Here is a 15,922-nt window from a genome sequence, read left to right as displayed (position 1 = left end):
TCCCTCTCCTCACCGCTTGCATTGTCTATCGCTTTTGTTTGCGTTCGTTTCTCCAATACTGCGTCACTTTTCTTCTAGTTTTTCAAGAAACTAAAATCTTTTTACATCTCCAAAAACTATTTTCACCAGTAATAAGATATAATTTCGCAATATTATGAGCCAGATACCAGAGGGAGAGAAAAACTGGTGTGCGATTGAGATAAGATCTCTCTCTCTGGTGGGTCGATGACTCATTTCTCTCCTACCAATCTTTCAACTCTTTTTAAATACTTTTCTTATCGCAATTGCTCTTTGTATTGTTGTTTCATAAACGCCCGTTTAAAAAGACGAAAATAATTTCAAATTTTCATATCAGATGCCTCCAAACGGCGCGATCACAACAACACCTCGCAATCGTATGCCACCAACCACTCCCACTTCAGGGAAGCAACGTCCAAAGAAAGAAACTCTTCATTTCTTGGCTTCAAGTTCGTCGACGACTTCAGTTGACGCCGCAAGAGCTTTATTAGGTGAGTAAACTGCTCGAAAAATGAGCTGAAATTTTCTTTTCAGAACGCGGTGCAAATGTAAACGCCATTGATCGGGAAGGCGCGACACCTCTTCACTATGCTTGCGTTCATGATAATGTGGCGATGGCTCAGCTCTTTTTGACGTTCGGAGCTGATCCGATGAGTGCAGACAAACTGGGTAGAACGGCGTATAGTATTGCGAAGGGAAATACGTTGAGGTAAGATAAATCTCGTGTTTTCAATATAATGGCTTTCAGCTAGAATCATTTACTGCACGGTCTCCCACTCGAAGCGGATTTTTTCACGTTTTAATTCAATTATTTTACTTTTTGTACTGAAAATGCGCTATTTTCAGATTTTCAGACGTCGCATGAAAAAAGTGTCCCAATCATCAGAATTGTGTAAAATAAATTCTCTATCGAATGACCAAAAAAACGGGAATTTTGGTTAAAAAATTGACTATTTTGATACAGAAAAACCGATTTTCAGAGAAAATGTGTATAACTATTTTGACAGAAAACTGTTTCTAACGAAAATTTCACATAATATACTTGAGGATGCTCTGAAACTTGTAAAATTCTCAGAAATTCTCATTTTTCTAAAAATCGGTTTTTCTGTATCAAAATAGTCAATTTTTTACCGAAATTCCCGTTTTTTGGCTCATTCGATTGAGAATTTAATTATACACAATTCTGATGGATGAGACCTTTTTTCATTCATTGCGACGCCTGAAAACCTAAAAATACTGCATTTTCAGTACAAAAGATAGAAGAATTGAATTAAATTTCTTTTTCGCAGTGTAGGAAATCGTGTACTGTTACTTATTAGAACTAAAAACCAAGAACTGAAATTCCAGGTTTCTTCGTCGATACAAGAAGACAAACGGCCAGCAACGTCTCGGTTTCTTCCGTCGTTTCTTCGCTTGCCACACCCGAAACGACACATTCTTCATCGTTCGCCACCAAAACCAAGATCAAGATCTCGCTCCCATTCACCCAACAGCTCTCGCCGATGCAGCATCAATCTCTTTCAATCGAGGCAATGCTATAACTAAATCATATCGACATGCGAAGAAAAAGATTCGAGCGACATTCCACGCATTACGGAGAAGTCGATCGAATAGCACGGCGACGTTGCAAGATGTTGTGATGACTTCTGAAGGGCTTCGAACTGTAACTACACCGAGTCGAAGTGCTGCAAGGAAACCAGTGTTCTCTGCGAAACGGTCGATGTCTGTTTCAGATCTACCGAAAATTCCAGATAGAAGAGATATAAAGGAGGAGGATAGAAGAACAAGAAGGTCGCCAGTGAAGAAAGGAATAGTGGCGGGAAGATCAAAGACTCCTGAAGCAACTCTGAATCCGAGAACACCACAAGGCCGTCCGAAACGATCGAAAAGTCAGGAAAACCAGTTGGTTGCAATGCCAAAACCGAATCCAATGGCGTATTATAACACCGCAAGAGCAAGAAATGCTGGGTTGAGACCTGCTCCATCTGCACCGCCTCTCTCGCCAACTCCCGAACTAAAAGAAGTGAAAACTCCGAGAAATATGAAGTCGCGAAGCAAGAGCCCAGCCAACACAACGGCATACTTCACAGCTGATGATGATTCTATTGATCTACTTGGAAATGATTTAGAAAAGTTGAAAATTACACCGAAACCAGCGAAGAAATCAGCAAAGACGCCTACAAATGACTCAGGTGACGATGACATTGAAGTTCTGACGCCTACTACAGTGGATGACGGAGAAATTCGAAAGATTCGCCGACTTCGTGACGGAGAATTGAAGTGTGAACTGAGAAAGTTTGGAATCTCACCAGCTGGACCGTTGGATTCCAGAACTAGAAGATTGTACGAGAAGAAGTTGTTAATTGAGAGGCGGAAGATTTCGAGTCGTGGATATTCGCCGGACGCTGATGTTACCACGTGTGTAAGTTATGAGAGAAAGAGAAATTATTCATTTTCATATATAAAAAATGAAACTTTTTACTAGAATTCTACTCGAAAAACAATCACTTTTCGGCACAGGGATCAGTAAACTTTCGCAATATTCAAAAACTGTATATTAGCACGGCACGCTTCTTACAACCGCGCTCTACCGAAATCGAAGAAAATTGTGCTCGAAATTGAGAGACTCAGAGAAAAATTTACATTTTTCAAGGGCATTTCGGTGGAGCGCAGTTTTAAGAACTCTGCTGAGCTAATATTTGAAAATTGAATTCCCAGTTCCACCTGAAAATAATTTAAATTTTCAGAGAAACTCACCACAACTGGAACTGGTCCTTCGAAATGGCTTCCTCCCCGCTGACTTCGCTTCCCGAGCACGTAAATCCGACGAAACCGTTCGAAAGGAATTCAGTGGAAACGGATTCGGATACAACGCCTTCTGTTATCTCCTCATGGATCCACGGATTCTGGGAAATAATATAGAAACGGTGACGTTCGAGAGATTTGTTCGATCTGTGTTCTATGTTGGGAAGGGATCGAAGAATCGACCGTTGGCTCATTTCATCGATGCACGAAATGAGAGAAGAGAGCAATCGAATAAGCTGAAAACGTGCGAGAAATTGCAGACGATCGATGAGTTGTGGACACTTGGATTTGGGATTCCGAGACATGAAATTTGTAAGTTTTCGAAGAAAACAAGAAATTTGTTCATATAACTTTTCAGCGCACGGAGTGTCGGATGAGGAGGCGTTTGTGAGAGAAGCCAGCATTATTGAGGCGATTAAATTGATTAATTTGAAGAATAAGAAGGTAATTTTTGATAGACATTCTGTATTTTTTTCATTGATTTTTACAGGGAGGTGAATTCCATGGAACAACGAAATCATGGGATTCTATCACTAAAGCGGAGTTTGGAACCTTGTTGCTTGATAGGTAAGGAATATTCTGTACTTATTAGCATAGCACTTTTCTTACAATTGCGCTCCGCCGCAAACGAGAGAGTATCAGCGAGAGACGCAGAGTTTTTGTGTTTTTGTGGCGCGAAACAGGTTTTCAAAATTTTCGACCTATTTTCGCTACTTTTTAATAATTTACAAAAAACATTTGAAAAATAGCAAAAATAAGTCAAAATTTGTAAAAATCTGTGTCGGCGCGGGAAAAAACTCTGCCTCTCTCGCCGATACTCTTTCGTTCGCAGTGGGGCACAGTTGTAAGAGTGGTAGGCTGCTAATAGGAATTCTTGACAATTTTTCACTCGAAAATGTGAAAAAATTATATTTCCAGAGCCCACTCTACATTAAAAATCGAAGGAATCCGTCTCATCACCGAAGACAATCTGCCCGACAGCCTCTATCCATATGTGACGAATCGTCGTGGCGCCGCTGGTGCACGGACACCAAAAACACCGAAATAATTGATAAATTATCCAAGTTTTACCCCTTAAAAAGTGTATTAAATTATGATTTTTTGTATATTTTTTCTCTTTCTTGTCAACCTAGTTCACTAGTCACGATCTTTTTCAATTCATTTTTTGCTTACTTTGATCTCGTCTTATCTTCTTTTACCAATGTTTTCGTGTATTTTCTCTTATATTTCGAAAAAAAGAAGAATTGGATATTATAGGTTTCTTGATAGGGATATCGTACTCTTATGATTTTCAATTTTTTATGAGCTTCTTCCAATTCATAATTCAGAAGAATGGATTTTCCGATGTTGCAACGTAAGTGATACATGATTTTCAGAAAGAAAAATGCAAATTTATTTTAGAATTTCAGAGATCATAATTGTAAAATTAAGATTATAATAGACTTATTTCAGCACCTCCCACTCGTCATCAGCCCTCTCCTGCTTGCTTCTCTTCATCTTTTCCTTCTCCAACTCCACCTTCAATCGATCGTTTTCCTCTTGTAACTTCTCATTTTCCTTGGTTTTTTCTTCCAATTTATCCTCCATTTCCTTCATTTTCTGACCATGATTCCTCTCCTGAATCCGGAATAACTCCGCGTAGTGCTCAGCTCTCCTCTCGCTTCGTTCGATCTGTCGTTGGATTTTGGACACGTTGTGCATGGTTTCTGTAATTCTTTTTTAAATTGGAGAGATCGAGAGGAGTAAAAGAGAAAAATAGAGAATTGTCATAAGCATCTGGCGGAGAGATTGGAAAGGAGAGGCATGGAAACGGAGAACTAATCGTATAATTGGCGTTGGTTGTGGAGGGGAGAAGGCTAATTAGAGAGCAGATGACCACCTGCTCAGGTGAGAAAGAGAATTCTGTATCGATCCCCTCTGAAGCGAGACGAAGCGAAACGAATAGCTTCTGAAGAAGTCACGTGATCAGGCACGAGTAATCTCAAAAAGCGTGAAGATGATTCTCATTCGTTGCCATGGAGCCCACGCTAATCCCACCGACACGCCTACTTTTGTTTGGAGGATCTTGTGGTTTCATGGGTCAAGAGCGAGAATAATTACGGGTTGAAATTCCTGCGAATTTCTTATTTTACATGGCTGGTATCATATGACATTCGGCAGCGGACTTGCAACGGGACGCGTATCTGTACAAAAATTTGAAGTGTTGATTTGGTGTCGAATTTTCGACAATTTTTTAAAATATCGATAAAAATTCAAGCGTACATAGGAGTTTTTCATAAAGTTTGTGAAAAAATTGTGCACATTTTTGACTCCTGGCGAGAATAGTTATGGGTTGAAATTTCGAATTGTTTCTATTTGAAAACACAGAAAAGAATAGAATTCAGCATAAATCACAAGGAATCGTGAGCAAGACAACAATTCTACAGTATGCGGCAGCCGAATTATGAGAATGTTGTTGTATCCTGAAAAAAGAACGAATGAAAACTGAAGAAATTTCAATTAGTGCGGTTTCTCCGAAACAAAATGTATATTTTCCTCTGATTTAGTGTGATTCCGGATTCCCTGATTAAAGAAAAGAAGTAACACAAAATCTCAATAAACTTCTGTTGTCAATGATAAGATCCTACTCAGCTCCACATCTGCCTTCTCATCAAAGTCATCATTTCTGAACTTTAAGAAGAAGACTCTGGAAAAGTACAGTATATTAAGAGACAAAGTTAAAGCTATATATTCTGCCAGAAACAACCAGAATCACCTTGGGCATTTGGAATTCTCACCAGATTCCTCAAAACCTACTAAAAATAAGAAATGAAAAAAAGAAGAATTTCTTGAACTTCATGAAACGTGTCTGTGACCTTCCGATAAGGATCTGCCCTACTTTTCTGTGCATATAAGGAAGGGGAAATCAGACAGAAACCGTAGTCTCTCAGTTGCTCCGCACCCTACATACCTCGAAAGTCCACTGATAAAGCAACGACATCTGGTACCGACGGCTTGGGAGCCAGAGTGTCTGCGGTAGAAGCTACAAGCTCCAGGATGGATCCTAGAATCCCCCATAAACGCTCATAACGGCGGAGCTTGGCGGTCTCTCGACTCAGAAACCGTCATCTCTCGATCATTCTTCACTTCCTTCGTCCTTACAGATGATCATTTGGCATCGATGGTTCTTAACGGCTGCCAGTGGAAGAACTGACCGCCCAAGACGGAGAGATCAATTTGGTGAAATCGTGAGCATCAGCGAGCTCCTGATCTCAGATTGTTATGGCTGAACATTGGAGATGGTCTAGATTTCATCCATCAGCTAGCAACCTGCGAGATTCGACACTTTGATGTCTCATAACTCGTTCTAGACCAATTTTCAAAGCTGGCTCCAAGAGGCTTTTCTCTTTTCCCCAAAATTCTGATATCGAAAATTTCAATTTTTGGAATACCGTTGTCTCCCTTTAATGGGAATCTCTAATTCCGGATACGGAGTTTACTTCCGGCAATCTTGCTCTGGCTTGTAGATCGGACTTTGTGGTCGCGTCAAGATCGTTCAGCTTGGCTTACTGTAGTATTCGTGGTGGGACCAGAATTTTTTGAAAACATTTCATGGTTTTACTTTTCTGAGAGCTGGAACATGCTGATTTTAAAAGTCTTTGTTTCGCTGTTTCACTTTTTCTTTGGAGCAAGTCTAGATGAGATACGGTCCTTTTTGTAGTTTTCCAATTTTGGGTTACTGTAGTTATCGTCCTCGCAATTGCGAAATCTTCTTTCGATCCAAAAGTGTCTGAACATGTAATTTCGACTTTCATCCTGGGAATTCTTCCTCAGCTGAAAATGTCGATTTTTCCATTTTAACAAAAGTGTCTACAATTTTCATCCGGAAAATCCAATTTTTCGTGTTGAAATACCGATTTTCTGTCATTTTCCCGTTTTTTTTCCAATTTCATCCGTGAAACTCTTTTTGGTTTTGATAATCTCATTTTTGAGTGCAATTTAATGAATTTTTGAGCAATTTCACCCCAAACATTTTAATTTTTTGGTGTCTCGAGATCAAAATACACTGACCACTTTGGAATTTTGAGCGATTTCAGGGTTGAAAGTTCGCTATTCTTGAGAATTTGAGAATGGGCCGGCGCACCTTCGGCGCCATTTCCTTCTCCTAATAACTACAGTATTCTCTCAACAAACAAAATTTGTAATTGATCATATTAACACACTCGTTCTGACATCTGAACAAATAAAAGTGAATAGTTGATCTGAGAGCATCAAGAATCACTGAAACAACGATGAATCATTAGAAATATCAGTTCCAATTTCTCTCCTATATAAATCTCCTCCTCACCTCTAGATTCTTCACTTCACTCGGCGTCCCTCAATGTTTTCTCTCATCCTCTCCGTCCTTCTCGCCACGTGGCTTTCTCCAGAATTCCAATTCCACGTCGACGCGGCAGTTGGCTCGGATCTCAACTGCACCACGTACAACGGAACCGCTTTTGTCTACACCTCCACTGCCACAATTTGGAACAGATAATGGACGTCCTCTGACATGTTATACAACTGCGACAGCCACTCCAGCAGCTATCGTTCAGGATATGAAGACGGCGGCGATTGCTGATTGTCCAGCCACTTGTGGTTATTGTTGTGAGACTGCGGCTTATGATTGTGCTAATGTTGCTTGTGAGTAGGGGAAGCGATATATTGCAAAATTTGAGAATGGTCTCAAATGAACGGTACTGGAGACTTTTAGTTTATAGTCAGACACTTGGAATACTATTCCAAACGATTCAAGAATTTGTCCCGTGATACGTTCGAGTACGTAGATTCCGAATCTGAAAGAGAATGCTTCTAAAACTTTCTGTATGCCGAGTCATGGTTGGAAAAGTGGAAGATATAGACATTTTTGCCAGCCATTTGTTCTGACCGTGTGTCAAAAGCTTAGCCATAGGAAAATTTCGACGGTTGAAAAAAAGAGTTTAAGAATTTCAATTTTAGTCTGAAATGGTTTCACAGCTCTCTAGCTCTAGTGAAGTTTGAATCTATGGAACTCTGATTTTACTCACAAATAACTAACGCCCCTTATCCCAGACCCCCGTCTCGACTGCTCCACCATCACTAGTGCTCAATGTCTGTCTGCCACGTGGCGTACCATCATCGCCCAGGATTGTCCATCCGCGTGTGGTCTTTGTGGATCCGGTGGTTGTGTTGACGCAGTCGTGGATTGTGCAAACGACGTCACAATTTGTAATACGGTTGGAATGCAAGATTTTGTTAATGTAAGTGTACTAGGGAAGGTCATGGAGTCAGTTTGCAGTTATGGAACATGACCTATTTCCTTGGAAAGCTGAGGGAACGCTGATTTCAAATATATATTCAGTTTTTGCCCTCGAGGCCTTGTATTCGAGAAGAACAAGTTTGAAGCTCGCAAAAATAGAGAATGATTAACCTTTTAACACGAAAATATGCAAAAAAGTTCAAAAAATTTCGCTTGACAGAAAGGTAAGCATTTGTGATTATTCCGAACTTACACCTTGTTTTTCTCGAATACCAGGGCTCTAAGGCAAAAACTGAGTATATATTTGGAATCAGCGATTTCTCAGCTTTCCAATGACATTCCAATGTCCAATATTACCCATTCGCAGGAGGCTGACTGCTCGCTCAAAGTTCGGGGATGCGGAGTGGGTCTCGTTGCGACTACCATGGTATTAAAACTTTTTTATGAGTAAAGTACGGTAGAGAGCCGCCGTAAATCCAAACTTCGCAACGAGACCCACAAGCCACCGGCGAATGGGTAATAACTCCACACTGACCTAGCTCCATATCGCCATTCCCTCTTGACAGTCGATGCTCAGCGAATCCTTTCTCACTTCCAGGAATACTGTCAATACACGTGTGGCCGATGCGCCTCCTCTTCCACCACCGTCTCCTCCGGCTCTTCCGGCTCCTGCTCTTCCTACGCCGCAGATTCGAGCAGTGCATGTTCGGCATGGGCGGCCAACGGATTTTGTACCAACACCTTCTACACAACAGCCGAAAGAATGGCGTATTGTGCAACCACTTGTAAACTTTGCTAAGGAGAGAAAAGAAACATTTGAGGCAGCCGACACGATGGGAAAGCGACGACGATAATAATAATAAAGGGTTCTATGGTTTTTAAAAGTCTGACCAACTTGAAAAAATAAAAATAAAAACCTTGAATCACACGTTTTTTCTCAATTTTTTAATTTTAGCAAACGTACTGACCGTACAGTAAATCTCATTATTTTTTATTGAGTTTTTATTTCGAAGATTCTGAATTTGTATTTCGTACGGTTAGTTTCTTTGGTTCTAGACTGTCCTGGTTGCGAAACGTCTCAGTTTTTAGAAAGAGAATGTTGTTGCTGTCCACGATTTTCTACGTTTTCTTCACTTTCTTGGTCACAATTCATGCATTTGAGGGGTGTGCTAAGGTAAGTGCGCTCTACCGGTTCCCGAATTTCCCCAAAACTTTAATTCCAGAAGAAAAAAAAGAGCGGAAAGCAGTTAGTAGTTTCTGAGAAAAGCACAAAAGGCACCAAAACCAAAACTACCTCAGAAGAGGAAGGGAAGAGCCCCACGGTTGCTCCGACTCCGCCAGTGGCTCCGGCTCAACCTGTAATGGCTGGTAAGGTTTTAAATTTTCTGGTCGTTTTTTTATGATTTTGAAGATTACAACTTAAGTGGAAAATCACAGCGCGCTCCGTCGCAAAACGGTTGGCACGGTGCCAAATGTACATTTTAAGTATATAAGAACCGCGACGCGCACGCAACGCGACTCGGAAAAATTCAAAGCTTTTCGTTGCGGACCTTACGCCTCCCAAAACGTTAAAACGTGAACTTTGATGATGTGTCACGTTATTATTGATTGTTATATAAGCTCAATTGTAGATCAAATTGTAGATCAAATCTAGGACTTTATTTTTGTAGTTGACAATTTTTTGTATGAGAAGTCCCTAGCGAATTATTGATTTTCAAAAAAATTTTTAAAAAGATTTTTGAGCTCCCGATGTATAACTCGTCAAGAAAAGTTTGTCCAAAAAAGTTGTCAGAAAGAGATGTTTTGAGATTTTTCTTTTTTTTTTGAATGAAGATTAAAACATGTTTAATTGTTATATTCGTTTTCAGCTCGTTGAGACGGTTCAGAAAAGTATAATCATGACCAGGTTCTGACAACCTTGGGTCTCGTCACGAAAACTACAGTAACCCGAGAGCAGACTACTGTAGTTTTCGAGTCGAGACCCAAAATTTCCGTGAACCTAGGCTTGTGGGTACTTTTCTGAACCGTCTCGACAAACTGAATTCGAATATCACACTAATTTGTTCTGATCTGACTTGTGAAAACTTCAAGAGACGCAATTTTTACTCAATGGGCTCCGAGACGGTTTGAAACTAAAAACTTTGTTATCGGACATTCTGAAACCATGAAAAAATCGTCTCGGTTTCCAAACGTCTGGTTCCAAAACGTCCTTAATCCTTCTTCTTCAGCTACCCATGACCCAAATTACCAAACTCTTGCTGGTCTCCACAACGATGTCTTCGAGGCTAAAGGAGGAACTCCTGCTCCACCACCTCCTGGCTCTAAACCTGGAATGGCTGCAACTCAAGACCCGAACTATCAAACATTGGCAGGACTGGATAATAATGTGTTCGCGAAGAAAGAAGGCGGAGCTCCAGTAGATCAGAATGCGAAGGCAGCGACTCACGATCCAAATTACCAGACACTGGCTGGTCTGGATAATTGTGTTTTTGAGAAGAAGCATGGTGGAGGAGGTCCCATAGCTCCAGCTGATCGGAATGCGAAGGCTGCCACCATGGACCCGAATTATCAGACACTGGCGGGACTTAATAACAATGTATTTGAGAAACAAGGGGGCGGAGTTGCAGGAGGCGGAGTCAAAAAACCAATCCAACCGGCTGACAGGAATAAGAAAGCGGCGACTATGGACCCGAACTATCAGACACTTGCGGCAGTTGGTGGAGATGTGTTTGGGGCGGATAAGAAGGGAACAGGAGGCGGAGTCAAAAGACCTATTCAGCCGGCTAATAAGGTTGTTATTATCTTTGCACTGTTCTTACAACTGCGCTCCACCGAAATGCCCTTGAAAAATATCTCTTTTTCTCTGCGTTTCTCAATTTCGCACACTATTTTCTTAGATTTCGGTAGAGCGCGGTTGTAACAAGCTTGCCGTGCTAATATGAGCTTTACTGAAGTCAGGTAGTGTTTTAAAATTGAGGGTTTTCAGAACCAAAAAGCGGCAACCATGGATCCAAACTACCAAACACTTGCGGCAGTTGGTGGAGATGTGTTTGGGGCGGATAAGAAGAGGAAATGAGTTTTTTGAACAGACTGGTTAATCTAATAAACTTGAAGTTAATAATTATAACTGTTTTAACCATACTTGTCAAGGCCCGGCTTCTTTTTTAATATTTTTCATTTTCTATTAGAAGAGCTGGAATTTTTGCAATTTTTGATAGAAAATGAAGAAAAAAATTAAAAAATGGCTTAAAATCTTAAATTCAGTAAAAAAAACAAATGCTAAAAACGTAACAGTTCCAAAGCGTTAGTGCACTTTTTTTTCGAGAAAAAACTCAAAAAATTGAATTTTTAGTTTTGGCGCCAAGTACAGTAAGTAAGCTTAAGTATAGACCGAAGTTTCAACAAAACCTTGATAAAATTAGCTTTATTAAATAGAAGTGTTTGAAACAGAGTTATTAAGATGTTCATAACAATATAAATTTCAGAATTTTGTATTCTTAAACATGCAATTAAAGATTGGTTGTTTTCAATAGAATCTCTTAACGGGGAGTTTCTCCAAAAACTCTTTTTCAGTCACGTTCCACGCGGCAAAAGTGATATTGTCCTCCGTAATCATAATGGATGCCACGTTTTGATCCGAATCTCGAACAATGTAATTTGGACTGCTGAACTTGTGAATTCCCCATGTACGTTTCCGATAGTGATCTCTGAAAAATATTGAGGTTACATATGAGACATCAACTTAACTATGGACTTACTTTTTAGCAACTTGATAAACTGGCAGTTTATCAGATGAGTACAGTCGATGGATTGGAATACTATTCATGATTTCATTCGGATTGAGAGGATGTTCAAATGGAGAGACAGAAATAGTCAAATACTCCAAATTCTGATATCCTTCACTTGATCTCCACTTGTTCAAAAACTGAATGATAGCTGCATCGCTTATAATTCCATTATCAATAAACAACTGTCTACCTTCGAAATTGGATAAAATGTCTTCTGTGAAGCCATATGATTCACCAATATCTAACACTTTCGTTCTAGCAAATTCCAAATTTCTTCCAAGCGAAGGCCTTCCCAACTCAGACAGTCCGATAAAATCCTGATTAGGAGAGATTTTCAAAAAATCGGGAAAATCAGCTGCTAGGTAACTGGATAAATATGTACAAGTGATATTTTTCAGTTTTGAAAATGGTGACATCAGGAAGTCAACATTTAACTGATATTTGATGGATGAACCAAAGAAGTCAAGGAAGTAATCGTGAATAGATGTAACGAGTGTTTCTTCCTGGTCCAAATCGGTTAGTACCATAAGTGGGTGATTTCTGGTTGGCATACTGAAAGGAATGAATCATTAGGGAAGTTGTTCAGCGTACGGTAGTGACAAGGAACACTTTTTATGTTACGTATATCTGGTTAATTTCTGAATAAGTCCTGAATGAAAACGAATGGAAATCTGATTTTGGAAATCAGGGGTACCTACAGTACCGGTCGAAACGTTGTAAACTTTGGCCGTTTTCAGTTGAAGTTGTCCAACTTTGAGAGTGTGTCATACTGATTGTTCCACCAAGAAAATTTTGTGTGAACCATACAGAATAAAGGTAGAGCTTTATTTTTGTAGTTGACAACTTTTTTGTACAAGCACATTCTAGCAAGTTACGTATCGACAAAATAATTTCTTCCTCAAACCGACAAATTTCAGTCTAAAACAGAGTGGTTTTTGAGCTGTCGTCTTGAAATGAGCATAACTCTTTAGGGAGTGACCGTACAAAGAAGTTGTCAACTACAAAAATAAAGCCCTAGATTTTATCTACAATTTTGATCTACAATTGAGCTTATATAACAATCAATAATAACGTGACACATTCTCAAAGTTCAGTTGCACATTTTCACAGCAGTACTTTTTTAAAGCTCTACTTTTGATCTGTATAATTCATTGAATATCTACTTGATGGGACAATTAGTATTATCATGACACACTCTCAAAGTTATATATTTTAACTGAAAACGGTCCAGGTTTACACTCTTTTGACCGGTACTATATATTGATAGCATTCCTTTGATTTCATATACACTGATTTACTCTTTTGCTTACTCACCTAACTTGTAAATCCATTCCGACTAAATTCATTGGGATAAGTGGACGACCTCTGAAATCATGATCCCGATTGATACTCATAAATGGAAGGTCTCCACTACTAGATGATGAGATATTGATGGGCGACGGCGCTCTCGAATCATAAGTGATTGTGAGTATCTTGTCAAAACGACTTCTCATCAATGATTTCATATATTGATGGAATTTCTGAGAACAAGAAGCTATCATCAACAGATCACTCAACTCCATGCTTGACAAAATCTCTCGTTGAATCAGCCATGAAAATTTTGAAATTTTGATGGAATCTCTGGGAGGGGATACTTCTTGTACTGGTGTTCTCTGGAAAGTCTTCTGAATTCTTCCTCTCATAACCTCTTCTTCTGTCATTTTCCATGAAGCAAATTGGATTCCTCGTGTTGTGATTTCAAGTGATGCCACGTGTTGATCAGCATCTCGAACTATAAAATGTGGACTACTGAATTCCTCGATTTGCCATGATTCGCATTTATACAATCCGATTCTGAAAACAGACTATAAAAATTTCACTAATAACTTTTCTCACTCTACCTTCTGCGGTCATAACGAAAAATCGGCATCTTCTGATTCGGATCAAATCGTTTTACATCAACATTTCTCCTTATTTTCTCTGGATTTAGATCAATTCCTAAATCCTGAAAAATTCCTGTCTCGCGATATATAGTCAAGTACTCCAAATTTTGTAATGTTTGACTCGATTTCCAACTGTTCAGAAACTGAATGACATCATCATCTGTGAGTATTGCACCACTTATAAACAGTTGTCGTCCAGTAAAATTCTTCAAAAGCCCTCCAACTCTACTGCCAAAGGTCATTATATCGAGTACTTTGGCCTGAGCCAGTTTCAGATTATTCTCGTATTCAAAACCTCTGTGTCCATACAATCGAATATGTTCCTGTGAGGGTGAGAGAGTTAAGTACTCATCCAACAATTGTGCAGCTGCTTCTTCATTCGACAAATAAAGAATACTATTCCTGATATTCTCCAGTCTTGGTACATTGTTAAAGGAACCATGTTCTAAATGATACTCAATAGATGATCCGAAAAATTGTCTGAAATAATTGTGGATGGTCTGTAACATTTGCTCTATGTCTTGTTGATTGCATAGTATAAAGAATGGGTGATTCCTAGTTGCCATGCTGGAAAATATCTGGTTTATAAATGACTTGTTTGAAGAAAAACTTACCAACAGTCCACATCTACTCCAAACAGATTCATTTGAACGATAGGCCGGTTTCTACCTTCTTCTCTTGGTACCAATTTCATAAAATCCTTGTTATTACTGTTAGAAGATGAAATACTAATATTAGCTGGTTTTGAGGAGCAGTATGTGATTGAAATGATCTTATCAAGTCTCGATTGTATAGATGATTCTATCGATTTTTTCAATTTTTTCGAGCAAAACGACAGAAAAAGAATATCGATCAATTCCATACTTGAGAATATTTCAGTTTGGACCACCGAGGGAAAACTAGAAAGTGTCATAGTTTTCATTCTGAAATAATGAAGAATATAATAGAGAAAGAGAGGAAGAAAAAAAAGAGATTAAAAAAAAATCAATGAGCTGAGCGAGGAGGTTTAGTGAGTCATGTGTGTCCTCATCTCTTCGTCACCCTTCCATTCTCACCACAACCTATTTGTTCATCCCAGGAGACACCCGGTGGATTACCGTGAATACTGTATTTTAACGGAACTTGTAATAGAACGGCACCTGTATTATAACGGCACCCATCTATTCTCAGAATTCATGAATTCTTGAACTTGGTTCTGATTGAAAGCAGCATGATTAATAACTTCTATGTCAGCAAATAGAATGTCCAAAAAAGTTTTTTCGTTTAATTTTTATGCGTTTTTGAAACCTCAAAATTTTCTCTGGGAGGCAGTTGAAAAATATAACGGCATATCGCTATAATACAGTGTTTACGGTAATTTGAATTTTTGAAACTTGGAAGCTGACTAGGGAAGGTCATGGACTCGGTCTGGAGTTATGGGTCGTGACCTATATCATTGGAAAACTGAAATCATGCTGATTTCAAATATATCTTCAGTTTTGCCCTCGAGGCCTGGTATTCAAGAAAAACAAGATTAAAGTTTGGAAAAATGACAAATTATGCCTTTTTAACACGCGAAAAATGTTTTGAATCTTTTTTAGCGATTTTAGCGTGTTAAAAAGGCAATAATTTGTCATTTTTCCAAACTTTGATTTTGTTTTTCTTGAATATCAGACCTCGAGCGCAAAAACTGAAGATATATTTGGACTAAGCGCTTTCTCAGCTTTCAAATGATATAAGTCACGAGCTCACGACCATAACTCCAGAACGAGTCCAGGACCTTCCCTAGTGAGTGAAAATTGGGAGATTCTAGATTATATTACTGTTCTTTGATTTCTTACTGGTGTCTGAAAGATGCGACAGACGATAGGAACGGAGGATAATGTAGATAATCTTCATTTTTGCATTAGAGTTATTTTTTTTTACAAGACCTTCCTGAAAATATACAGACCTGTAAAGTAATCGCCCTATTCTAGTTTAAATTAGTGAGATTTTGGCCTGGTTCAGAGAAGTCTCGTACAGAAAAGTTGTCAATTTCAAAGGTTCTATAGGTTTCTTCTACAATTTCTAAAAAAAAACTGACATTATGGGTCAAGAAGTGATACCGATTTTTTCATTTTCATTTTGTCATTTTCGTCTGAAAAGAGCGCCCG

General features: G+C 39.1%; 5 protein-coding genes across 5 annotated transcripts; 3 read left to right on the top strand and 2 right to left on the bottom strand.

The window, feature by feature from the left end:
* Positions 1 to 355: 355 nt before the first annotated feature.
* GCK72_000535 (uncharacterized protein) lies at positions 356 to 3,871 on the top strand (the record flags this gene model as incomplete). Its single annotated transcript, XM_003109311.2, has 7 exons — positions 356 to 509; positions 553 to 727; positions 1,366 to 2,440; positions 2,766 to 3,135; positions 3,182 to 3,267; positions 3,314 to 3,390; positions 3,742 to 3,871. The coding sequence occupies 7 exons, from the start codon at positions 356 to 358 to the stop codon at positions 3,869 to 3,871; spliced, it is 2,067 nt and encodes a 688-aa protein (XP_003109359.2).
* Positions 3,872 to 4,266: 395 nt separating this feature from the next.
* GCK72_000534 (uncharacterized protein) lies at positions 4,267 to 4,524 on the bottom strand (the record flags this gene model as incomplete). Its single annotated transcript, XM_003109122.2, has 1 exon — positions 4,267 to 4,524. One exon carries the CDS (start codon positions 4,522 to 4,524, stop codon positions 4,267 to 4,269), a length of 258 nt encoding a protein of 85 aa, XP_003109170.2.
* A 2,876-nt stretch (positions 4,525 to 7,400) lies between these two features.
* Positions 7,401 to 8,879, top strand: GCK72_000533 (uncharacterized protein; the record flags this gene model as incomplete). The annotated part of the gene is made up of 3 exons (XM_003109084.2): positions 7,401 to 7,485; positions 7,894 to 8,081; positions 8,679 to 8,879. 3 exons carry the CDS (start codon positions 7,401 to 7,403, stop codon positions 8,877 to 8,879), a joined length of 474 nt encoding a protein of 157 aa, XP_003109132.2.
* Positions 8,880 to 9,176: 297 nt separating this feature from the next.
* On the top strand, positions 9,177 to 11,156 carry GCK72_000532 (uncharacterized protein; the record flags this gene model as incomplete). Its single annotated transcript, XM_003109366.2, has 4 exons — positions 9,177 to 9,254; positions 9,304 to 9,448; positions 10,309 to 10,871; positions 11,067 to 11,156. The coding sequence occupies 4 exons, from the start codon at positions 9,177 to 9,179 to the stop codon at positions 11,154 to 11,156; spliced, it is 876 nt and encodes a 291-aa protein (XP_003109414.2).
* Positions 11,157 to 11,606: 450 nt separating this feature from the next.
* Positions 11,607 to 14,652, bottom strand: GCK72_000531 (uncharacterized protein; the record flags this gene model as incomplete). Its single annotated transcript, XM_003109131.2, has 5 exons — positions 11,607 to 11,787; positions 11,839 to 12,420; positions 13,183 to 13,701; positions 13,749 to 14,357; positions 14,405 to 14,652. The coding sequence occupies 5 exons, from the start codon at positions 14,650 to 14,652 to the stop codon at positions 11,607 to 11,609; spliced, it is 2,139 nt and encodes a 712-aa protein (XP_003109179.2).
* Positions 14,653 to 15,922: the final 1,270 nt, after the last annotated feature.

Source organism: Caenorhabditis remanei, chromosome I (genome assembly GCF_010183535.1).
Source record: "Caenorhabditis remanei strain PX506 chromosome I, whole genome shotgun sequence".
In the NCBI taxonomy this organism is placed as follows: Eukaryota; Metazoa; Nematoda; class Chromadorea; order Rhabditida; family Rhabditidae; genus Caenorhabditis; species Caenorhabditis remanei.
Note: the sequence above shows the minus strand (reverse complement) of the source record. Positions and strands in the feature narration are given on the sequence as shown.